The 22463-nt window shown below is 58.0% G+C and overlaps 2 protein-coding genes and 1 long non-coding RNA gene across 4 annotated transcripts in view; 2 read left to right on the top strand and 1 right to left on the bottom strand.

The window, feature by feature from the left end:
• The first annotated feature begins 402 nt into the window (after positions 1 to 402).
• LOC145716865 (uncharacterized) lies at positions 403 to 8187 on the top strand. The gene is made up of 3 exons (XR_014139813.1): positions 403 to 3351; positions 5831 to 6637; positions 6750 to 8187. It is a non-coding gene; the product is annotated as an uncharacterized LOC145716865 (long non-coding RNA).
• A 1282-nt stretch (positions 8188 to 9469) lies between these two features.
• On the top strand, positions 9470 to 20504 carry RHOF (ras homolog family member F, filopodia associated). Its single transcript, XM_006746530.3, has 5 exons — positions 9470 to 9645; positions 9930 to 10017; positions 17919 to 18028; positions 18118 to 18252; positions 18959 to 20504. The coding sequence occupies exons 1-5, from the start codon at positions 9520 to 9522 to the stop codon at positions 19118 to 19120; spliced, it is 621 nt and encodes a 206-aa protein (XP_006746593.1). The 5' UTR covers positions 9470 to 9519; the 3' UTR covers positions 19121 to 20504.
• TMEM120B (transmembrane protein 120B) overlaps positions 18578 to 22463 on the bottom strand; it is a 44739-nt gene continuing 40853 nt past the window's right edge. For both annotated transcript variants that reach the window (XM_081802306.1, XM_081802307.1), the window contains one exon: positions 18578 to 22117. In XM_081802306.1, coding sequence (XP_081658432.1) covers positions 22004 to 22117 — 114 coding nt within the window. In that variant the 3' untranslated portion in view covers positions 18578 to 22003. The remainder of the gene's footprint in view (positions 22118 to 22463) is intronic.

Raw genomic sequence — 22463 nt, 5'->3', positions numbered from 1 at the left:
GCGGCAGGGCGCGGCAGCCAATCAGCGCGCGGCTTCTATAGGGCTTGAGTTATTAGACGCTGATCTCAAAACATCGTTCATCAGACACCAAGGAGAGGCCAACAGATGAGGGGAGCCATTTTTCTGCAATGGAATTAAATGGCCAAGTGGGTTTTTCCTTTGTTGCAAATGGGGAATGTTTTTCCTTTGACTCCACCATCCAGTTCAGGACGCCTCAGTGTTGTGTTTAACATTTGTCAACAGGCTAAAGGACTCACAATTGGAAGAATGAAGAAGACTTTTTAAAAAGATCTGGATTTTTCCTTATGACTTGGAATCCATCTTTGTCTTGTATAACTAGGTCATAGCACACCATTAATGTCAGCAGTTAACAATTTTGAATTCCAAAAAACCTAAGTAAATGACATATTTAATTTTTTTTCCTCTTTTTTTTTCTTGGGTGGGTGGGGGGAGCTTGGAGCTATCTTAATCTGTATTCTCTTGACTGAACAATAAATTTTTAAATATATATAGTTTCCTCTATTAAACACTTAAACCTGGCCATCTTATTAACTCCTTCTGCTCTTTTTTTTTTTTTTTTAACAAGGTAATGTTTTAAATGTATAGTTTTAGGACTAGCGAAATGGCAGCAACAAAAAATTGTAAGCAGTCGTTACGCTTTTAAGTTTTTAAAAACCTTTTACATTGTAAGTACCCAATCCATTCTGTCCTTACGCAGTGCAGTTTCTATGTTAATGTTGCTGAGATGTCCTTAATTTTCTGAACCTTCATCTGCATGTATGTCTTTGTCGCTCTTGTCTAATATAAGCCAGTAAAAATGCTTTTAGACGATTTTGCTTTTTATAAAGCTAAGGTTTTAGCTTTATGCTTTTGAAAATGTTTACAGCCATAAATGCTAGTCAGCTTTCTTCCCAGTAACGTACACTTTCTTTGAAAATCGATCTATTTGAAGAAAAACACTTCTGTTTTTCTCGTCTTGGTAGGGGAGTGGGTGAGGGAAAGGAAGACCTCTTTGTGTACAGAGACTAAAGCCGTCACAGGAAACTAGATTAAAACCTGGAAAACAAGTCCTAGCTGGTTCGAGCCAAACACCAACGTTAACTCGCGGGTATTTTCTATGGTGGTTGGGATGGCCGTGCGTCTTTTGCCTTTTGTTTGATTTGACTGTATTTTCGCCTTTTGTCTCTTAATGACGATCACACCATTGCTATATCCAGAGCAGTAAACAGTCCTCAGCGAAGCCGCCTTTTGCCAACCCAACCCTGGAAAGTTTGCAGAAGTGGAAGGAGCAGAAAATGCCATGAGAGTGTAACTTACAAAAAGGTAACAACAGGAAAGACACCACCATTCCCCCAATAATCCTAACTAAACAGTCCCCCCAAAAGATATTTTTTACATAACACGTCCAAAACCTCCGCCCAGCTTGATCTTCCAGACTCCATGGCACCGGGCTGAGCGGGTAAGTTAAAAAAAAAAAAAAAGTGCCTTTTGTCCTTCGAGGAAATCTTTTTTCGAGCAGGCCAAGGGCTGCAGATGTTTGGGAGCTGAGGGGAGAAGGAGGTTTCTGGAGCTTTATGTTTGGCAGCCGGATGGGGAGGGGTGGGGGGACCAGGAGGGCTCCTCAGGCCCTTCTGCCCCTTCTGCCCCGGAGGCGAGGGGAGGGTCTCCCCCAGCGAGCTCGGGCATCCATGGAGCTGCCTGAGCTTATTCCCCCTGGCTTTTCTAGGTCTGAGCCTTGATGGGGAGGAAAAAATTGAAGTGTTTTCGAGATGGGGGGCTCAAAAGACGAGGAAACCTCCCCGCTCGGCCTAGGAACTCTTTCTCTTTTGATTGTGGGGCTAGCACTCTGAAGCCGGCTTTTCGGGGCTCCGGGGCGTGCCTGCGCTTCCTAAGCAAAAAAGGACAAAAGGCCGGCGTCCATGTTGGCACCATGACGCAGCATCTCTCCCGCCTGCCACCGAGCCGTGCCTGTTCTCCCGGCCGCGCTCGCTCCTCCCTCCCAAACACGAGTTTTATTTTCAGGTTCAGAGTAGAGCCGCCTGCCGGGGCCCGGGGCCGGGGCCGGGGCCGGGGAGCAGGCGGGCGGGCCGGGCTGTGGGTGGCTAATGGCGGCCGCCCTCCTCCTCCTCCTTCCTCCCTCCTTCCCCGGTTGTCGTTGGGGGCCCGGGGCTGATGGCCGCCCCTCGCCGGGCCCCAAGAGCCCGCAGGGCACAGCGCCCCAGGCCGGAGGGTGGTCGCGGATACTGTTGCGGGGGGCCGCGGACCCGGGGGCGTCGCGCGCCGCGCGCCGCGCCTCCGGCGCTCGCCTCCGGCGGACGAGGCGGGCAGACGGGCGCCATTTCGCGCCGCCTGCGGCTCGGGCGGTGGCGGCTGCTGCGCGCCAAGCGGGAGGAGGGAAGGAGGCGGCGGAGCCGGGCGTGGGGGGAGGGGAGGCCGGCGCGCCGCCGCCCGCGTTCCAGGCCGCCGCCCGCGTGGACGCCCCTGGCCCGGGGAGGCCTCGACGACGAGCGCGGGCTCCGCAGCGGGTTCGGACCCCGCTCCCGACACGGCGGCCCCTGCGGGCACGAGGACGCCTCACTGCTAGGCGGGGCCGCGGGAGCCAGTAGCAAAGGGCCACGGGGACGGTCGGGGCCTCGAGGCTCCCCCTGACTCCGACCGGCGCCTCCCGAGGCGGGGGAAGCCTCCCTCCAGGCCCGGCCCTGACCCTAGTCCGATCCCCGCTGCCTACCCGGGCCTCGGCGCCCAAGTTTGGCTCTCCCCGCCCGTGACAGCCGAGCACGAAGGGTAGGGGGCTCCCTTTGTCCCCAGTTTGGGCTTGAGGCCCTCCCGGAGGCCACTGACGTCCTGATTTGGTCGTTCAGGGCACACCCTCCAACCCTGCGCTCTAGAGCCCGGGGGCGGGGGGGGGGCGGTGGGAGGCTTGCGGCCTGGGAAAGCTGAGCGGGCCTTCCCCGGGATCCCCCGAGGCGGAGGGCTCTAGGGTAAGCCCTCACATCTCCGGCCCTTTCTCGGGGAGGGGATATGGACGGGGCGGGCCTTTGGAAATGCAGATGAGTCGCCTCCTGCTGCTAGTCGCCCGGGCTGAACCTTCGTGACTCAGCCGCACCCCCCCATCCTTTCCAGAGTGAGGGCCGCCTGGGCGGATGGAAAAGGGGGGGGGGCTTTTGTGAGGCTCCCTCTACTCCCTCAAGGGGACCCTGCCCGGTTTGTGGCTGTCAACTCCCTAACAAACCCTCCGACTTTGCCCTGTCAGGCTTCTTGGCTGGAGAAAGGGCAACCACCGGGTACCCCCAGAGTGACCCATCCTCCTTTGGACAGCAGGAGCAGGCCTAATTTCACTCTGATAACAAGGTAGGTGTGAGTCCTTTGCCAGCCTGCGAGGGAGATTTGGGGGGCTTGGGCCTGGAGCCCAGGGAGGGCGGGCACCCCAAACCCGCTAGGCTGGTTCTGCAGCCCCTCCCCCACACAGATGTGTGGGACTGTGTGTGTGAAATCGGCTCCCTGCTGGGCCTGCTCGGTCCATCCATCCCCGCCTGTCAGCTTCTGTTGTCAAGAGTTTGGGGCGTGCAATTCTATGCAGTGTTGAGCCGCATAGAAGGCTGCACTTGCAAGTATTTCCCAGTTGTGTGTTTTGTGGTGGTTGGGGGGAGGGCCCTGGGTGCCTCTTCTGAAAGGTTCCATCTGCTGCCAGGAAGCCGGGCCCTGCTCTGGCCCTCCCTTCCGGCCCTGAGTGGGGGCGTGTGGGGTGACTGTGAGCTGGCCTCTTCCCTCTGATGTCTAGCTGCTAGGGAGGTGGAGAACACAAGTACCTGAGAGCTGGGCCATCTTCCTCTGAGAAAGAGGTTTCTTGACCCTTCTCCCCATTCCTGGGAATTCCACCATTCTCTGCAAAGCCCCCCCCCCCAAATCCTGTTTCTAAAATCAGACAAACTGGGATTTGAAACCTGGCTAGCCATTTACGTGCTGTGACTTTGACTTAGTCTCGGAGCCCAGTTCCCCCTGTGCACAAATGGGCCTGGGTCAGTGATTCCCTGTCCTGAGCATGCTTTTTAGAACCGTTTCCAGGGCCCAGTTTTTGATTCAGTAGGTGGGGACGGAGAACTTGGAGTTCTAACAAGTTCCCAGGTGATGCTGATGGCTGCAATCCGAGGACACGTTTTGAGAACCTTTGGGCTGGGTAACACCTGGAGGTTTTGTGAGGGGGCAGGAGCGAGTGCACTTGAAACCCCAAGCTCAGCGCCTGATAGAGGTGTCAGCTTCCGAGTAATGGCAGCGCTCTCCTTACTCTGCTAACACAAGCTGACTGCTCATAGTTTCCCACTGCCTGGCTCCAGGAGGCTCCACGAGGCTCCACAGCTGCAGGTGGTGTGGCCCTTGATCTCTGATCCCTCCCGCATGTGATCTCTAGCTAGGGATTACTTTGATGAACCATTTGGGTCCAGGTGCCACTGATCCGCACCACTCCCCCATTTGGACTGAGGTTTGGCTTCCTTGTGGGATGAGCCCTGCCCACTTTTACCCCACCCCTCAGTGTGAGGGCTAAACTTAAGTTTGGGGGAGCCTGAAGGGCTTGACCTGGAGGTTTGGCTGAGAGCCATCTTGACGCTTAATCAAGGGAGGCTCTAAGTCTGGTGGCTGTGCTGGTGACCTTGGGTGAGTCTCCAGTGTGAAATGATAATAAAGACGCAGGCTGGAAACGGGAGTGGGAGGATTAAGTGTGATTAAGGGGGCTTGGCCTCACGTTCAGGCTTCACACTAGTTGGCCTCCATTCCCATGTGGCTGCAGGGAGTGGGCGTTGGGCTGTCTGCGAGCTCCTCCCCCACCAACCCACCCCGGAGGCACGTGGCAAAGCTTCAGGGCAAAGGGGAAGACTGACTTTCCTTGGGCAGGGAGCCAGCCCCAATTTTCCTCCTGTGTGGTTTGAGTTGGAATGGTGGCCTGTCCCCAGCTGTTCCATGATTGGGTCATGATTTGGGGTCCCAGAGAGTGGAAGTGACTCACCCAAGGTCACGAGGCCACCACTGGCAGCCAGGATGGGGTTCCAGGTGTCTTGATTTGCAGCCCATCGCCTGTGTCCATGGCACCCCCCCACCCCAGCTGTCTGGGTTATTTTGGGCTCCCTCCCATGCCAGGCATCACTGCCAGGAAGCTGGGAAAGCTGTCTGGTTGAAAGTAACCAGCGTGGTGCTCTTGGCTCCTTTTGGCCCCCTTCCCTTGGCCCCATGAGGGTCTACAGTCCCAATAAGCTGGGTTTGGTCCATCTTGTCCTTTGCTGGTGGGGGAAGGAGGTTCATTCTGCTGCACCTGGCACCAGACCCTTCCCCCAGGGAGGAGGGGGACGCTTTGTAAAAGTTGATGAGGTTCACGTTCTTAATACCCCGTGCGCCTCTTCCTTCCACTCTGGCCCAGAATCAAGATTTCAAATTCGGTGCTGCTATTGAATTGCTCTTTCAACCCCCTTGATCCTCAGGTGACTGGCTTGCTGCCTGAGGGTGTCCGCCATCCCTTTAGATAGGGTCCTTAGGGCTCCCGGAGACAGGGGTCTTTATGTCCCATGGGCATCGGATGGTTAAATAATTGATTTAAACTCCCCCCCCCCTCCCAGCCACTGCCTGGAGGGCTAGAGCCAGGTCCTCCACTCCCGCCCTCGGAACAATTAGGGAGCAATTAGGTGCGAACGTGTGATCTGGATGTGATTTTTGCGAGGGAGAGGTGGCCCGATGACCTGTAAGGGCCATACCCCCTCCCCACTTCCCTTTCTTCTTTACCTCTTTCACCTTTCTTTGTCCCCCCCCCCCACCGCACCCCCCCATCGCCCCCCGGGGGCAGGGAGGGGCGCAGCAGCCTGTCTGTCCTCCGGCTGTGGTTCCTCCTGGCTCGGAGGTTGGCCCCGCCCCCCGGTCGCCCCGCGAGCTCAGGGCGGGGCTGCCCCTGGCGCCAATCCGGTGGGGCCAGCTTGGAGAGGGCCACGCCAGCGGAAGGGCGGCCCAAGGCTGGGAGGTGGCTGGACCTGCCTCGCTACTGGACACCAGGGTCCCGCCTCTTCCGGCTCATCCACCGGGAGCCCCAGCCTGGAATCCGACCTTTTGGACCCTCTGGGTGGAGACTGCCTCTGCCTGGGCTGTGGCAAGAGGCACCCCGCCATCTTGGAGGCCGCCTGGGTCCAGCGCCGTCTCCAGCTGGCCAGTGACCTCAGCAAGTCCCCGCCCCTCTGGGAGCTGAGGTCTCCCCATGTGAACCAGGAGGAGGAAGGTGGACGATGGCCTTTTGAGCCGTCTCTGAGTCTGGCTTTGTGAGGGGAGCTTTTTGTGTTTCAGCATGACCTCCCCACCAGCACCACCAGGTCCTGAGCCCTGGAGAGAGCCCTTGACTCCCCGCCCATCCCTGACCACCTCCCATCTCTGGTACCTCAAAGAATAGCTCAGTGTCTTCTGTCTCATCGGGGTGGATGACCCCTCAGGTGTGAGGTGACCTCTTAGGATGTTCTCAGGTACCAGGGAAGTAGAAGCTGGAAGAATTGTCGTTAACTGCCCCATCCTTACCTATGCTGGTCAGACTTCGCTCCAACAGGACAGAAGTGGATCTGGCCCTGAGTTCTCTCCTGGGCTCGGTTGGCCTTACGATCGCACTGGCCGAGTGAGTTCCCCCCACAAATGCCACCTGGCCTGCTCCCCTAGGCTTCTGTGTCCAAAGCTCTGTGTTAAGATCCAATTTAAAGAATCTTTCTTGCTTTCCTAAACCTTTCCAGGAATTCTGGTGAATAGAAGGTGAATGACTCGGGTCCTCAGAACATCTGACAGGTAAGGGAGCACGTTCTCCCCATGCGTGCGGGCAGACCCAGCTCCTCAGCTGGCCTGCGGCGGCCCAGCTGCCTCTGAGGAAGCTCTCAGCAGCTGGCCTGGCTCCTGGGTATTTTTAGGTACAGATCCAGCCTCTTCACCACCCCTGGAGCTGGGTCCAAATCAAACACACTCCAGGCCGGGTGGGGCTGGGGTTCTGCCAGCCTCTTGGCCAGCCGTGGGTGGGTGGGTGGGCGGGCCGGCTGGGGCCAGTGTCAGCTGTTCTGCCTGGATGCAGGCAGGGCTGGGAAGCCTCGCCTTTCCTCCCCTCCCCCCCTCAGTTTTGTGGAAGCCATTTGTTCTGTCTTAAGTTGGGATCAGAGTCCTGTTTCTCAGGTGGAGAAAATGGAAACTTGAGGTCCAGGATTTTGAGGAAAGTCAGGAGGTGTGGTTAACCCCCAGGTGACAGTTTGCTAAGAGTGCGGTGACCCTCCTAACTGAATTCTCCCCCCAGCCCCTCCTTCTCTTGTCCTCCAGTCCCCCCTGAGCTTCAGGGGTCCCTGACTCAGGGTCAGGCCTGGGGCTGGCTGTGAAGGTAAGCAGGTGTCCCCTCACTCTTCCATCCTTCCTCTCCTGCTAGCCTCAGGCTGCCACTATGGAAACATGACCCCAGCCCTGCCTCACCAGCCAGTCAGTTCCTCTTGGGTCACCAGAGAGCTTGAGGGCCTGGCTTTGGCTGGGCGCTTCTTTTGAGGAGCTTTCCGTCCGACACCCCTCTTGAGCCTGGCAGCAAGGCCCTCCCTGATCTAACCCCAGTTACCTTGACAACCATGTCTGGTCTCCGTCTTCGCTGCCCAGGCGCTGTGGAACCTCATGGGGTTTTCCAGCCACCATGCCTTTGCCCAGGGTACCCATCCTGCTTCCACTGGTCTGCCCTCCCAACGCTGCCTAGCTGAGGCTCAACCTTCCCTGGACCCTACAGAGGTTCTTGTCTCTTTAACTGTTCACATCTCCCAGGCTCCTTCAGACTGCTTCCCCAAGACAGCTCCTTGCAGGCAGGAGTACAGTTGCCTCTCAATAAACTTGTGTTGCAAAAAAGGAATGAATGAGTTGCTGTAAATTTGTGTGGGGGTGCTTGACCCAGCCCGTGACCCTCCCACCCAGTGACGGGACATAGGACTCAACCTGGAGCTGGGCCTTACCTCCTTTTCCCAGCTCTGGGCTCTTATTTGTAAGCTTCCACGAGCGGTCGCTGCTGCCCTCTGGTGGTCAGACCTTGCCTTGCACCCGCGGAAAACCTACCCGGCGTTTATGGAATTGCCAGGTTGGCAGTTTCCTCCGTGAAGTAAAGTTTACCTGGTCTTTGCTGAGAACTTGAAAATGGAAAATCTTCCCGGGGGATTGCGGGGAGGGGGGGTGGGGGGGGCTAGAACATCCTGAGTTCTTCCAAACCCTCTGAGGAAACTACCAGAGGTCCTACCCCAGCTCGTAGGACCCGTGTCTCGCTTGCCAGTGCCTCAGTCAGTACCTGCCGGCCGCACCCTGGCTCCAGGGGTCCCCCGCCTCTCCTGACCACTCGCCTGGCTCGTGCAACGGACCGTGGGCCCAGGGTCGCGGGGAGGGAAGGAATGGGGGACAGGGGTGATCTCAGCCAGCAGCCGCGACAGTACCTGTACATTGTGCTCAATAAATAGCTGTTTTGATCAGGGAAGTGGGACGGTTGGTGAGAATCCTTGGGATGAAGATACGTGGCTGCTGGCTGGAGAGAGCTTAATCAAATTTCAGGGTGGGGTGGGTGTTCTCGAGGGGCCCAGCTTATCTAAACTAGATCTGCCCTGGCTTTCCCCATCCCTTCCTCGACGGTGTTTTTCCTCGGTTCACGCCTCTGGTCCCTGCTAGAAAGAGACTTCCGCCCGCGTGGTTCGGGGCCAACCCCCAAAGGATATTGTTCCGGAGTCGTTCACCTGCTCTCCAAGCTGCCCGCCCCAAGGCGATTGCCCGCCAGAGGGCGCCAGACGTCCACCTTGCGCTCTTGGGGAGGTGGGGGGGGTAGGTGAGGGAAACCGCTATTCCCCACCCCAGCCCTCACCCACACTGGCGCCCGTAGGGCTGGGCTAGGTGAGCAGACACGCCCCCCGTGCCAGCATCTTCCCGGGCACTACCAACCTACCTCGTGGGGAAACTGGTCGGAAGCCGACTTGCCCCAGGCCACACAGCTGAGGCGGGGTACAGACAAGGGGTTTTTCCCAGAGCCTGAAACCACGGCTCCTGGACCCCTGGTGCTGGGGCAACGATCCGCCAATCAAAGGGTCCCTGTCCGACGCGGGGGAGGGGGGGAGGCCGAGCCGGCCAATCAGAGGGTCCCTGCCAGAAGGCGGAGCCTGCCAATCAGGGGTGTCCGGCGAGGAACGGCGGAAACGAAACGATCGAATCTTGTAGATGGGGGGCGCGCCTTGACGTGCAGGGGAGGGAGTGGGAGCGGCGCTACAGGCCGAGTACCCCCTTCCTCAGTTGCCTCAGTTTCCCTGGGAATGAAAGGTGAACGCCCCGCGCGGGGACCCTAACAAAGGAAAACTGAGGCTGGGAGGTGAGCCCGGGTGGCTGCCTGGCGGAGGCAATGCAGGCACGTAGTGGGCGGGGCTTATTTCGTCCCGCCCCCTGGATCCCGCCCCCACCCCCGATCGTTCAGCCCCAGAGGTCCGCCCGGCGCGAGATTGCCAGTGCTGGCTGCTCACAGCTATGGATGCCCCCGGGGCCCCGGGCCCGGGCCCGGGCAGGAAGGAGCTGAAGATCGTGATCGTAGGTGACGGCGGCTGCGGCAAGACATCACTGCTTATGGTGTACAGCCAGGGCTCCTTCCCTGAGGTGAGGCCCGCCGGGGGGCTGGTGGGGGTTAGACTGCGGGGCAAACGGGCTTGGGACCACCGGGGGTTGACGGATGGCCTTCAGCCTGCATCTTGAGCCTGGACCCCGGCTCCCCGGCGTCCTGCGCGTGGAGAGGCAGCCGCCACCCCGGGGCGCCCCCTCGGGAATTCCAGAGCCCAGCGGGGTGAGGGGAGCTGAGCTGGATGGGGTGAAGGGGGGCGGCGCAGCTGGACCCTGGGCCCCCGTCGCACCCCTTAAGAACCAGCCGACCTCTTCTCCGACAGGACTACGCCCCATCTGTGTTCGAGAAATACACGGCCAGCGTGACTGTGGGCAGCAAGGAGGTGACCCTGAACCTGTACGATACCGCCGGTGAGTGCGCATGCGCAGCGAGGGTCCCTGGTGCCCGAAGGGTTCCCCCCTTCCCCCCGCCCGGGCATCCCCCTCCGGGCATCCCCGCCCACCAGCCCCTGTGGGGCCCTGACTTCCCAGCACTCCTGAAGGCCGCGGAGGGGCTCTGGCAGGGTGGCCCTGGAGGCCCAGAGGGCCTCGGTCGCCCCATCTTTGAAAGGAGGGTACTTGAATGAGATGAGCTCCTCGGCCACCCTCCTAGCGCTTAATGTGCTGAGAACCCACGGCTTCGTTCCTCTCCTGAGGTTCTAGAAAACCGTGGGCATCGCTTCTGCTTCCCATGGTTCCAGGATTTCGTGTGTTGCATGCCGTGGTCTCTTAAGATTCTGTGGGCTGCAGATTTGAGTCCCCTGGTGCTAGGATTCTGTGGGCTGAATTTCTGGGTCCTGTGGTTCTAGAATACTCTGGGCTACAGATCAGAGCCTGTGACTCCGGGATTTTGTGGTTGACAATCCTGAGGCTCCGGGGTCCTGTGGACATGAATTCTGAGTTCCACACTTCTGGGATTCCATCGGCTACAGTACATGGTTCTGGAATTCTGTGGTCCACAGTTTTGAGCCTGTAGTTCTGGGATTCGGGCTACAATTCTGTGTCTTCCTGGTTCCCTGGGGATAAACCAAGCACTGAGGAAGGAACAGAGCTCTAAGTCCAGAATAAGGTTCTCTTGGCCACCTGCAGCTCCTAATGCAAGTGGATTTAGGCTAATCGGGTCAGTTATCAGAGTCCCCGTTGCAACGCGGGGAGGGGGGTGGGCGGGTGCCAGGTGTCTGCCCTCAGGGAGCTTCCATCCTGCACTGAATCCCCTTCTGGGCTGAACCAACATTGGGGGACAAAGGTCAGGATCTCACCCAACCTCTCTCAGTGTTTAGTGACCTGCGTGGAACCACGTCACCAGGTGCCCTGTCCACTGCCAGCCAAGCCTTGTCCATGTGAGGGGAAGTCTCCACTAGCCTTGGATGGAGCCAAAATCCAGACATCCCCCACCCCAAGGCGGCGAGTAGCATCTCTCACTCCACCCTGGAGAGAATCAGAAAAGGGATCACCCCATCCCCAGACCCCTCCTCCATTCCTGACTTCAGCAGCCTTTATTGTAGGGTGGGACCCATCCTATAGTGGCTTCTAAGGACCCCCCTCTTGTTGGATGAGGGCCCCAAACCACTGCCCCTAGAACAGGGCCCTGCTTCCAGCCCTGTGAACTGAGAAAGCCAAAGGTTGCTGAGAAATTCCCCGGGGGCGTAGCCATAAGAGCAGTAAAACTTACAGTGTGTCTGGGATACTTTTAGTTTCACATACTTCCTGTCGGGGACCCAGGAAGGGGCAGGTCCATCAGCCCCACTTTGTGGGTGAGGTGCTGGTGAGGCGGGGAGAGTTCACAGGATGGTTTTCACTCTCCTCCGTCCTCTGGGACCTCAGGGCCTCTCCTATCAGATCCCTAGGCTTCACTGTTCATGGAAGCCTCCCCCATCAGACCCAGCACAGGGACCATTTCTGGTCTTTGTGGCCTTGGCCAGAAAAAGATGCTCAAAGAACATTTTAGGGCAGATTGTGGTGTGGAGGTTCCGGGAGATTTCTGTTTGGTGTAAGAAGGATTTGCGCTCACAGCTGCTGCAGGAGGAATTGGAGGGGCTCCAGGCCCAGTCAGCAGAGGCACGGGGCCGCCACAGCGGTGATGATCTTCCTGCCCCATGCTTTGGAATCAGACCTGGGCTTTGATGCTGGCTCCCTGGCTATGTGTCATCTGGGCCTCAGTTTCCTCATCAGTAATCAGGGCTAACTAAATTAGTCTTGAGGATTACACTAGATCCATGTGATGTGTAACACAGGGGTCAGCTGTTGGGAAGGGCTAAGTGTTGTCATGATTTTTTAAGGCCGCCACCCCCAACCCCCGCCCGGCCATTCAGGCTCAGACCCAAGCCCAACCTGTTCTGAATCGAAGGCCTGCAGAGCTCTGAGCTGCCTCCCCCCACCCTCCCCGAAGGACTCTGGCAAGCCGCAGAGAAACAGAGCTGGAGGTTGAACGACGCAGTGAAGTCCTAGGGAAGTCGACAGGCTTCACGGTCAGCAGGACAGCCCCAGGAGGAATACTCAGGGAGAAAGAAACGTGGCCGCTCCTTGCGGGGTGTCCCGCTGTGACCCAGGAAGCCCTGTCGCAAGGACCGTGAAGGAGAGACTGGGTCATTCCTCTTCCATATGCCAGCGCCCAGCATGGTGCCTGAGGAACGAATGCAGAAGAGATTTGGAGGCAGAGGTGCTCCTGGAGAATGATAAAGGCAGTGAGACCGTCTCTACCCGTGGGTGGATGGAGATCAAAAATCAGTGGCAAAAAAGGAGGGCCAGGGGACCAACTAGAGGAAGAGACTAAGGGGGTGAGGGGAGTGGCTGAGCTGGAGACGAGTCTCATAAAGGTTGTTGTAGAAGGTTCTGGAACCTGCTGAGCTAGACCCCGTGGTGGGGGATGGGGGTGCAGAGTGGCATCTTTCCAGCCAACTGCCGGTGACCAGAGCTATGGGACAGGGGTGGCCCCTGGGAGGCCAGTTTGGCTGCTTGTCTCCATCCTGCAGAAGCAGATACAGATGCCCCAGCAGTGGGAGGCTGGTTGGAGGGGTGGCGGAGCTCTCCGTGCTGACAGGTGAAGGGGAGACGGGCCCAGTGAGCACTTCGCTGTGGGCCCTGACACCCACAGAGGCAGGAAGCTGTGGTGCAGTCTGAAGTTTCCTGGGCAGAGGGGAGGTGGGGGCAAGGTGGGATGTTAAGACACCAACTAGAGATGGAGCTATCTGGGCCTTGGGGTGGGGTCCAGGGGCGGGGCATCACAGGATGGGATGGGGGTGGCCCAGGAGGTGGGGAGTTGTGGTCCCCTTCCCAGCCTGAGATGGGAACAGTAGGAACAGTTGCGGGGGTGGGGGGTGGCGCAAAGGAGTTGCTGAGACAGGGAATCAGGGAGCAGAGGGATGTCTAAGAGCCAGAAGCCCCGGGGGCTTGAAGAGCTGAAGCTGCGGGCAGTCAGAACGTGGGCTCCAGGCTGGGGCTGCCCCAGCCACTCCCGCCTCTGGGGAGGAAACGCAGGTGGGCGGGCCCCAATAGCAGTAAGTGGGTTCCTCTTCTGGCAGCTTCCCCTTCTTATGTGGCCTGCGCCCCTCCCCTGACCAATGCCCTGGCTGGAGCTGGGAACCACCTGCTCTCTGTATGGCCAGCAGATATGGGGATCACTGTGGCCCAGTGACACCCTCTTCTCAGCCTAGCTCCAGGCCTTAGAGACCCCTGCCCCTGGAAAGTGACTGACACAACAAAGCTCCTTCCCACAAAGGAAATACCCTTGTGCTAAGTGGGAGAGAGAGCCTCACTTCCTCCCCACCCCACAGCCCCACCAGCTTCAGGAAAATGGGCCACTTCAAGGGGAGCTGTGGCCCAGAAGACCTTTCCTTGCTAGAAACAAATGCATCCCTTTGCACGCAACTCTGTGCAAGCCCATCTGCAGAGGCCAGAGTGGGACCCCGGTGTGCCGCTGGACAGGTGACTTGGCCCCTTTAAGTCTTGGCATCAGTGCGGGTAAATGGGGAGGATAATAGTAGCACCTTGTGGCTGGGGGATCCCCTAAAGCTGGTGCGTCCAAAGATCTGGGGTTAGATCCCTGCCCAGGCCCCCAGGCCCTGGAAGTTTCTGTCTTAATAGTAACCATAGTAACAGTCCTTCACCTTTGTTCAGCATTGCTTAGCCTACAAGTCCTTCACTTCCAGTATCAGGGGCAGGGCTATCACCCCCTCTGCTAGATAAGGAAACTGAGGTCCAGAGAGGGAAGGCACCCAGGTCACAGAACGTGAGTCTGAGTGTAGTCCTACAGGAGTGGCGTCCAGAACCCTCCACATCTCCCGAGGGGACATGAGGTCAACATGTCCATCATTTGCAGGCCTGGTCCCCACGTGGAGGTCCAACACTGAATCTTGGGAAAAGCTGAGCCAGGCACAGTCAAGTCAGGAAGGCAGCCCGGAGGAGAGAGCTAGGATCTGGGCTGGCTGCCCATCGCCTCCCAGAGCCCCTCTCTCTCTCTCGAGATACCTGTGTTGGCAGCCTTTTGGTCAGGCCTGGGGCTTGTAGGGTCAGGACAGCTCCCTACCCTCTGGAGTGGACTGAGAGAGAGGCACCCCCAGTAGTCTTCCCTATGGTCCTCTCTCTTTTACAGAGCTTCCCCCTAGCTGTGTGACCTTAAGGCGACTCACTTCACCTTTCTGTGCATCAGTTTCTGCATCTGTAAAATGGGGATGACAAGAGCCCTACCTTGTTAGCATCGTAATGAGGAATGACGGGTTAGTGCAGGCAACGGGCTTCAAGTGAAGCCGTGGGTGAGCATAATGAGCCTTCATAACGAGGGAGCCCATTGCCGACATGTGTTGTTGATACTCACTCCTTTTAGTATCGTTATCAAGGCTCACCTGCTTCTCACGTACCCGTTTCACAGGTGAGGAAACCATTTGTAAGGCAACAAGGTCCAGAGGTTGATTCCCAGTTGGGAAGTCCAGGGAAGGCTTCCTAAGAGAATTTTTGGCAGTTTTAGAGTGGCGTGGCAGGCGCTGAACTTGCTGACTGAGTTGGCGCTCCAGCTCACGGGGAACCTGTCTATGACCTTGGAAAAGGCCCCTCTAGGACACATGGGCTCCTTACAGGAAGAACTTTCTCCACCTAGTGTACCTCCCAGGGTGGCTGCTTCAATGAACACAGGTGACCGAAGTGAAATGCCCTTGCTGAAAGCCAGAAAGGTTATCATTACCCCATATTCACACACTCATGTGTTTGTGCGTTCATTCACCCAACAGTTACTGAGCTCACCTGTGTCCCAGGGGCTATAACTGTCCTCAGGGGCTTCTCTGCTCGTGGGGCAGACAAAACCAAACCAAAACCCAGCAGCAGGGAGTGACAGTACTCAGAAGAATAATAGAGCCATGGTCGGGTGTGGGGCAGTAGTCAGGGAGGCTCTCCCGGAGGAGGTGACGTTTCTGCAGAGACCTGAAGGAAAGGAGGGAGCAAGGCATCCTTGGGCAAGAAGAACCTTTCGAAGAGGGATGAGGGACGGGCAAGGGCAGAGGCCCCGGGCGGGGGAGGGGGAGGGGGGCTCAGTCTGACTTCCTCCTTCCAGCCGCAGTACTGAAATCCTCCCCAGCCGGAGTTGCTAAACCCCCTGGCCCGGCGCAGCCCTGCTCTCTGCTGCATCTGACAAGAGCAGATAAGCAGCCAGGCCTGACTGGACGCCTGCCAGGCACCAGGGATGATTTTTAAGGACAGGCCCACTGGACACCCAGTGCAGGGGGCAGATGCTGCGTGGTGAGGGAAGGCCTCTATGAGGAGCCCGCCGTTCAGGATAAGGGAAGCCGACAGAGCACAGGAGGCCCATTTTACAGCTACTTGTCCACTCCCGCTGGATTTCTAACGGGGAATAGACATGCACGTTGTACCAGAAGTAGGAGCTTCACCGTTACATCATAGGGGCCCAGAACCCATGTTGGCACAATGCAAAGCAAAACAGAGCGTTGCTGGCTATCAGCAGGAGTGCTCGACCAGGACCCGGCTGGACCGGGGTTGGGCCCCGGCTGGGTGACTGCTGCAGGGACCTTGGGCAGGTCACTTCCCTGAAGCTCAGTTTCTCAGATATTCTCAGAATATTTCCATTCTTCACTTCCTGTCTAGCCCATCAGGTGATGGCTGTAAGGATTTCTTAACGGTTCATAGGCAGAAGCACTCTAAAAAGTGTATAAAGCATAAAGTGGTGTTATTGCGAAGGAGTAGAGAGAAGACAATTATCCTGAAAAAGGAAATAATGACATTCAGTTTGAAAGTTTTAAAGTAAAATGCTAAGAAAAAATGGGGGGGGTGAGTAGGGAAAGCATTCCAGGTTGGGGGTGGACAGCAAGTACAAAGGCTCTGGGGCACAAAAGCTTGGTGGGTTTAAGAAACAGCGGGGCTCGGGGGACTTGGGGGGAGAAAAGGTCAGGTCTGTGGGTGCCAGGTCATGTGGACCCTTGGGAGATGTTTGGATTTTATACAAAGGGCAATAGGGAGCTATTGAAAGTATTCTTCATTTGAGGGGAGAGAGGCAGGATCTTCCTTATGTCTTAGATCCGGCCAGCTGCCGGGCGGAGAATGGACTGTTGAGGGGCAGCAGCAGATCATGGGAGACCAGAGATGGCTTGGACAGGATGGTGCCATGCTGTCCAATAGAACCTTCTGCAGCGATGGGATGTCCTGCACCCATGCTGCCCGTCCCGGGAGCCACTAGCCCTGTGTGGCAATTAATCACTTGAAATGTAGCTAGTGCAATGGAGAACCTGAATTTTTAATGTTAATTAATTTAAGTAGCTGCATGGGGCTAGTGGCTGCCCCATTGGACAGCACAGGTCTAGAAAGACATGGACCAAGATTAGGAGAGGGGACAGTTTGGAGGAGATGGGCTGGAGCAGCATCCTGGGTGGGTTTCCCAGCAGTTACAAGGATTTCTCCAGCTTGGTGATGAGGGCAGAAGAGTCTGAGTCGGCCAGGCCCTGACAGCCCTCACTCCTTCCACAGTGTTGGGGGGACTCTGGCTGAATGGCAGCATGGAGTCCTCCTGGCCCAGCCTTTGTCCTAGCTGTGAGTCCCGGTCACACTGCACACCGCAGGGGTCCCGGATTGAGGGACAGCCAGGGGGAAGGCAGAGCGTGGCAGTGTCCCCGGCAGCAGCTGGGGGCCAGGAGGACGAGGATGTGGCCTGTCCTTGCTCAATGGAGAGGCCAGCTTTGGCAGGGAGGGAGCAGGAGGGCAGGCTGGCACCCAGGCACCCCCAGGTTAGGGGGAGGGGCAGGGGACTCCTGGGCCTCTGTGTTCCAGGTCCTGGAAGAAAGTCACCTTTCTGCCTTTGCAGAGGCAGCTGGAGAGCTGCCAGGGAGCCCAAAAGGCTCTCCGTTCTCACTGGGGGAGTTTTTAAATAATACTAGGGCATACCGGTGACTCAGGGCAGGGCATAATCCTGGGCCTGCTTCTGGACTGGGGCAGAACGACCACAGGACATCACCGCTGAGATCTGAGTGCGGCCCGTGGGTTGGGTTAGAGCCCGGCGTCCGTGGTGCTTGCTCCAGCTTGCTAGTTGTTCTACGGGAGGTGATAGAACACGCCTGTTCTTAGAAATCCGCAAGGACTGTGCTGGGTTGAGGCCGCAGAATGTGTGCAGGGACTCTGACCTGCTCAAGTGTTTACGTGTACAAAGGGCAAGTGGGGCAAAATGTAAATACTCAGGAATCTGAGGGAGCTCTTGGCACCCTTTTGGCAACTTTTCTGTAAGTTTGAAATTGTCAGTTAAAAAAATTACTAAAAAGCATTAAAAATCCACACCCAGCCTTGGCGTCTGATTCAGTCAGTGCAGGGGGGGGTCCGAGCACCAGCCGACTCCCCAGGTGAGCCTGACAGCAGCTGTGCCCGGCCCCCGACCACTCTCCTCCTGGGGTTTGCCAGAAGGGCAGGAGGAATTCAACCCAAGGCCCCGCCTCTCGGCCTGGGGGTCCCCTCCCAGATCCTGCAGTGGCCTAGTCCCCCCCCCCAGTGCCCCCCAACCTTCTTCCCGGAGGGGAGTTGATTTGGCCCGGGGCGGGGTGGGGGTAGGCAGTAATTGCCACAGACGTAATTGCTAGCAGGTTCTCCAGCTTCTCCTGATTACCCTGTAATCAGACCCGGTTCTGAGCACCGCATGGGTTTTATCTCCTGGAACTTTTGCTACTGTGGGCTGCCATGTCTGTTTTACAGATGAGCAAACCGAGGCCTTGGAGACAGAGCCCAGACAGGGGACTCAGGTGGACAAGGGGGTGGTGCCTCCCTGACCCCTACCTCCTCTCCCATTTCAGGGCAGGAAGATTATGACCGGCTGCGGCCCCTGTCCTACCAGAACACCCACCTCGTGCTCATCTGCTATGACGTCATGAACCCCACCAGCTATGACAACGTCCTCATCAAGGTGAGGCCCGTGACCCAGCCAGCCTGCCTTGGGGGGGGGGGGCCCACGGATCTGGCCTCAGCCCTGACGCCTGCCCTCTCCCTCCGCAGTGGTTCCCTGAGGTCACACATTTCTGCCGTGGGACCCCCATGGTGCTCATTGGCTGCAAGACAGACCTGCGCAAAGACAAGGAGCAGCTTCGGAAGCTCCGGGCCGCCCAGCTGGAGCCCATCACCTACATGCAGGTCAGGAAGGGGTCTCCGCTCTCCCCCATCCTCCGCTTCCCTACCTCATTTCATCCTTATAACCCTGAGGTGCGGACTATTCGCATCCCCTGTTTTACAGGGGAGAACCTGAGACCCAGAGGGGTGAAGTGGAGGTTGAGAGTCACACAGCTAATGTGCAGCGTAGCCAGGATCCTGTCTCGTCTGCCCCAGGGGACTGGAGGGGCAGGCCTTGTTCGAGAGCAGGGCTCCCCTACCCGTGAGAGTCATGGGCAAAACCAAACCCCGCGGCTTTTCTGGGCGAGGCATGGGACAATAAAAGGAACACAAAGGAAAACTAATAAGAAAGTTTAATAAAAAAGAAGAAGCGTTAATAAGAGTACATTTTAGAAGTAGAGCTAGTTTTTGCTGTCCTCACCAGTTCCATTGCCTAAACGGGGCCTGAAGTGGGAGAGGGGGGCAGGGTAGAGGCAGGATGGGGCTTCTCTCAGCCGCCACCGCCGGAGCCCCTGGGCCGCACCGCAGGCCCTTCCATTCCATCCACACACACTGCTGGGGGCTGGGCCTGGGATGGGGGGATGGGGGGAAGGGGGCTCCTCACCAAGACCACCCTCCCCTCGGAGAGCCCCCAAAGCCAGCTCCAAGTTCCCAAATCCATGGGGGGGTGTCAGGAGGTGCCCCATGCTCCAGGCCCCTCATCTAATGCCGGCCCCTTCCCCCTCCCCAGGGCCAGAGTGCCTGCGAACAGATCCGAGCCGCCCTCTACCTGGAATGTTCTGCCAAGTTTCGGGAGAACGTGGAGGACGTCTTCCGAGCAGCAGCCAAGGTTGCCCTCAGCGCTCTGAAGAAAGCACAGCGGCAGAAACGCCCGTTGTGTTTGCTGCTCTGAGCCCCCCGGGCAGGGCACACAGCCCTCATGCAAGACTGACAGGGCCCAGGCTGCCAGGCCCGGACTGCACCCCGAGATCCTGCTCCGTCCCCAGCTTCCCAGCGGCACTTTGAGTTGGGTGTCTCCCTGTGTCTGGAGCCTGTGGCTAGACTCTTAGAGCATTCTGGAGATCTCTCCTTCCCCAGCTGGGGCTCTGACCATGAACTCACCTCCAGGTTCCCCTGGGAGCTGGGCCTGCTTGGGGGGGGTGAGGGTGCCGGATTCAGTCTCTCTGTACCCTAGAACCAGCATTTGTCTGTAGGACTCGGGAGTACACAGCCGCCCCCCAGCCATGTGTGTCCCCCTTTGCACACCCGGTAGGTCCTGAAAGCCTGTGCTTGAGACAAACAACTACATCTGGTACGTGGATAAAAATGTGGATTTGTCAGCGCTCCACACGGCCCCCCTCAAGCCCGCTACTCTGCGTCACCCGCCTCCCTGGGCTCGAGATAGGCACGGCTGCATCCTCCAGCTTCTGGCTTCCTTCCTCCAGGAACGTGGGGGCCACAATGGGACGGGGACTTATCGGGACAGCGCACGCACCAGCCCCGGACATGGGGGCTGCCACCGGCCCCCACCCCTCACCCACAGAGGACTTCAGTCTCAGCCTTCGGCCGGGCTGCCATCTTTCCAGAGCTGGGTGCACATGCCCAAGGGGGAGAAGAGACTCTCTCGAGAAGCAAAAAGTACCCCAGGCCCATCAGGGGCTCCTCACCTGCAACCCCCCACTGCCGGAAACTCAAGACGAAAAGTGACATCAGCCCCGAATGATCATGGGCAAGTCACTTCTCTCTACAGACTGTTTCCCTCTCTGCAAAAGGACAGCACTGACTCATTTTAATAGTCATCACGCCCTCCTGTCCCTCACAGCCCCCACTTCTGCCAAGCTGAGACTATCCTGGCTTCCTACGAGAACACGCAACCCCCAGCTGCAGATTCACTGAACCTTCTGGGGCCAGGAGTTTTTAAACAAGTGCTCCAGGTGATGCCGCTGCCCCAGAGATTGAGAGCTGCTTGCTTCCTGAGTGAGCTACAAGTCAGTATCGCTGAACCTGGGATAATGGCTTGAGGTGGCTCCTGCCCTCCCAGGATCTCCTGCCTCAGCCCCCACTAAGCCTGAGCCTCTCTGACGTCAGCTGCTAGGGAGAGACGCCTGTGTTCCACCCCATCCCACCTCACCCCACCCTGGTTCCCCAAGGCCCTGCCATGCCCTGGGGAGTCAAAAGAGCACTCAGTCCAAGGCCTCATGGACAAGTGATGGTACAGGAGAGAGGTTAGAAACCATACTCTGTGGACCAAATCTGGCAGCTGTGTGTTTTTGTAAATAAAGTTTCGTTGGGACACAGCCACACTCGTTTATTTAGGCATTGGCTGCCTTGGCCCTACCACTGCAGACGAGGCAAACTGTGACGGATTATCTGGCCCTCTACAGAAAGTTCGCCGATTCCTAGTCCAGGGAAAACCCAGGTGCCTCAGGGCCCGATGAAGGACCCAAATGAGTGAAAGAGGACAGGTATAAAAGGGAGTGGTGGGGTCTGTGGCACACTAGAAAGCAAGCACCCCATCCTAGGCAGGCAGCTCAGCCCAGCCAAGAGCTTTCCATTTTTCTAGGGAAAGTAGAAATCTGGGTTTTTATGTCGACTCTTACTGGGGTGGAAGGGGAATTTCATATTTTTAAAAATTAACAATTAAAAAAGCTTCAACTCCTCTGGGGGCCAAAGCATGACTATGGATGCGAGCTGTGAACTCTGGTCAGAGGGGATTTGTAGGGAGGTAGTTAAGGGCAGCTGAGACCCATGTGTGGGAGGAAGGCTGCGGCCGGTGTAGGGAGCAGGGGCAGAACATTCAACCAAATCTGCTAGCTTCTTCACCCTCCCCACAAATACAGAATCGGACACAAGGTGACCAGCAGGCTTGTCCTGGCCTCTCAAGTGCCTCCTCCTGGAAAGGAGCCTGCTCAGACTCTCCCCACCACATTCCAGAACCTGAGGGGAAGGGAGGGAGGCGGGGAGGATGGGCCTTAAGTCTCAGCCAGCACTGAAGACCCACTCTCTGAGAACTCAATGCAAGAATTCCGGGAAGTGGGCTGAGGGGTGGGGGTCAGGAAGCCAAACTCTCAAGTGTCAAAAAAAAAAAAAAAAAAAAAAGCCCTCAAACCACCCAAGGGATGCCGAGGCTGGGGCGTCCTCTGGTGGTCACTGCAAACCCTCGCGCCTCGGGCCCACCCCGGGGGCCGCGCCGTCGGGGAGGGAGGGCAGCTGTGTGCAGGTGGCCGGCAGGCTGGAGACTCGGGGAGCGCAAAGAGCACAAGGCACAGACAGACAGTGGTTCTCCGAGAACTTAAATAGCCCCACCACAGAGCAGCGTGGAGAGCTTACAGCAGAAGCGGTGTGCCCCGGGGCGGGAGGCTCCACAGGCCGCCGAGGGGTTTCCTTCCGCCCGCTGGGGATCAGGAAGTAGCCGGTGGGCACCCCGGACCCCAACCTGAGGGGCTCCCTGAGGCTTTAGGCCCCCCCACCCCCACCCCAGGAAGACTGACCCAGGCTCAGCCGCAGCCAAGACGGCAGCGAGGGAAGACTGCGGGTTCTAGGGCAGTCGGGAGGAGCCCGTAGTGATACGTCATAAACAGGGGAGGCTGGGGCGGGCGAAGGCCATGCGGACAGGCAGGGGTCACGTTGCCCTTGTCCGCCGGGGGCCGGGGCCTTGGCCACCCCCAGCCCCGCGCTGGCCCCTGGGCCGGCTGCTGGCAGTGGCCGCAGACACCGTGGGGAGGAATCGTGCCAGCCGAACCCCCCCGCAGTCTTGAACCCCGGGGGGCTGGGGGGGGCGCACGGGTCCCTTGGCTCACAGCTTCTTCCCCTTGTTTCTGTTCTTCTGAAGTTTCGTGTGCACGACTTTGAGTGTGGTCAGGAAATTGCCCAGGAAGAGGACGAGGAATGTGAGCGCCAACACGAACACCTGGGCAGGGGCGTGCGAGGAGACCGGCCGGGGTGGCGGGCGGGGGGGGGGGGGGAGAGGAAAGGAAGAAAAGGTTGAGCCAGCTCCGATCAGCAACCCGCTGAGATGCCCCCCTGCCCAACCCCCCCCCGCCCTGTGACCTCACAAGCCCCTTAGCACAAGCCACCGGCAAACTGCAGAGTTCCCACGGCAGAAAGCAGAGGTCTGGGCCAACTGCGTGAAGGGTGTGAGTCCTCAGGGTCACGCAGGGCCCGGGAGGGCTTCTCCTTTGGCAACCCCATAGCGTTCAGTAGGGTTCTCAGACCACTTAGGGGCTCCCTGGCTTCCCGAATTCCCTCCCACAGTC

The sequence above is a fragment of the Leptonychotes weddellii genome, chromosome 13 (genome assembly GCF_054177405.1).
Source record: "Leptonychotes weddellii isolate Sample4059 chromosome 13, ASM5417740v2, whole genome shotgun sequence".
NCBI classification, from domain to species: Eukaryota; Metazoa; Chordata; class Mammalia; order Carnivora; family Phocidae; genus Leptonychotes; species Leptonychotes weddellii.
The sequence above is the reverse complement of the archived record's forward strand: the minus strand, read 5'-3'. Positions and strand labels throughout refer to the sequence as shown.

What these genes read in the sequence shown, in the direction of transcription:
- RHOF (XM_006746530.3), top strand. Translation starts at nt 9,520, where the DNA reads ATGGATGCCCCCGGGGCCCCGGGCCCGGGCCCGGGCAGGAAGGAGCTG. An exon ending in GAACCTGTACGATACCGCCG is followed by an intron (nt 10,018 to 17,918) that starts GTGAGTGCGCAT and finishes CTCCCATTTCAG; the next exon opens with GGCAGGAAGATTATGACCGG. An exon ending in ATGACAACGTCCTCATCAAG is followed by an intron (nt 18,029 to 18,117) that starts GTGAGGCCCGTG and finishes CTCCCTCCGCAG; the next exon opens with TGGTTCCCTGAGGTCACACA.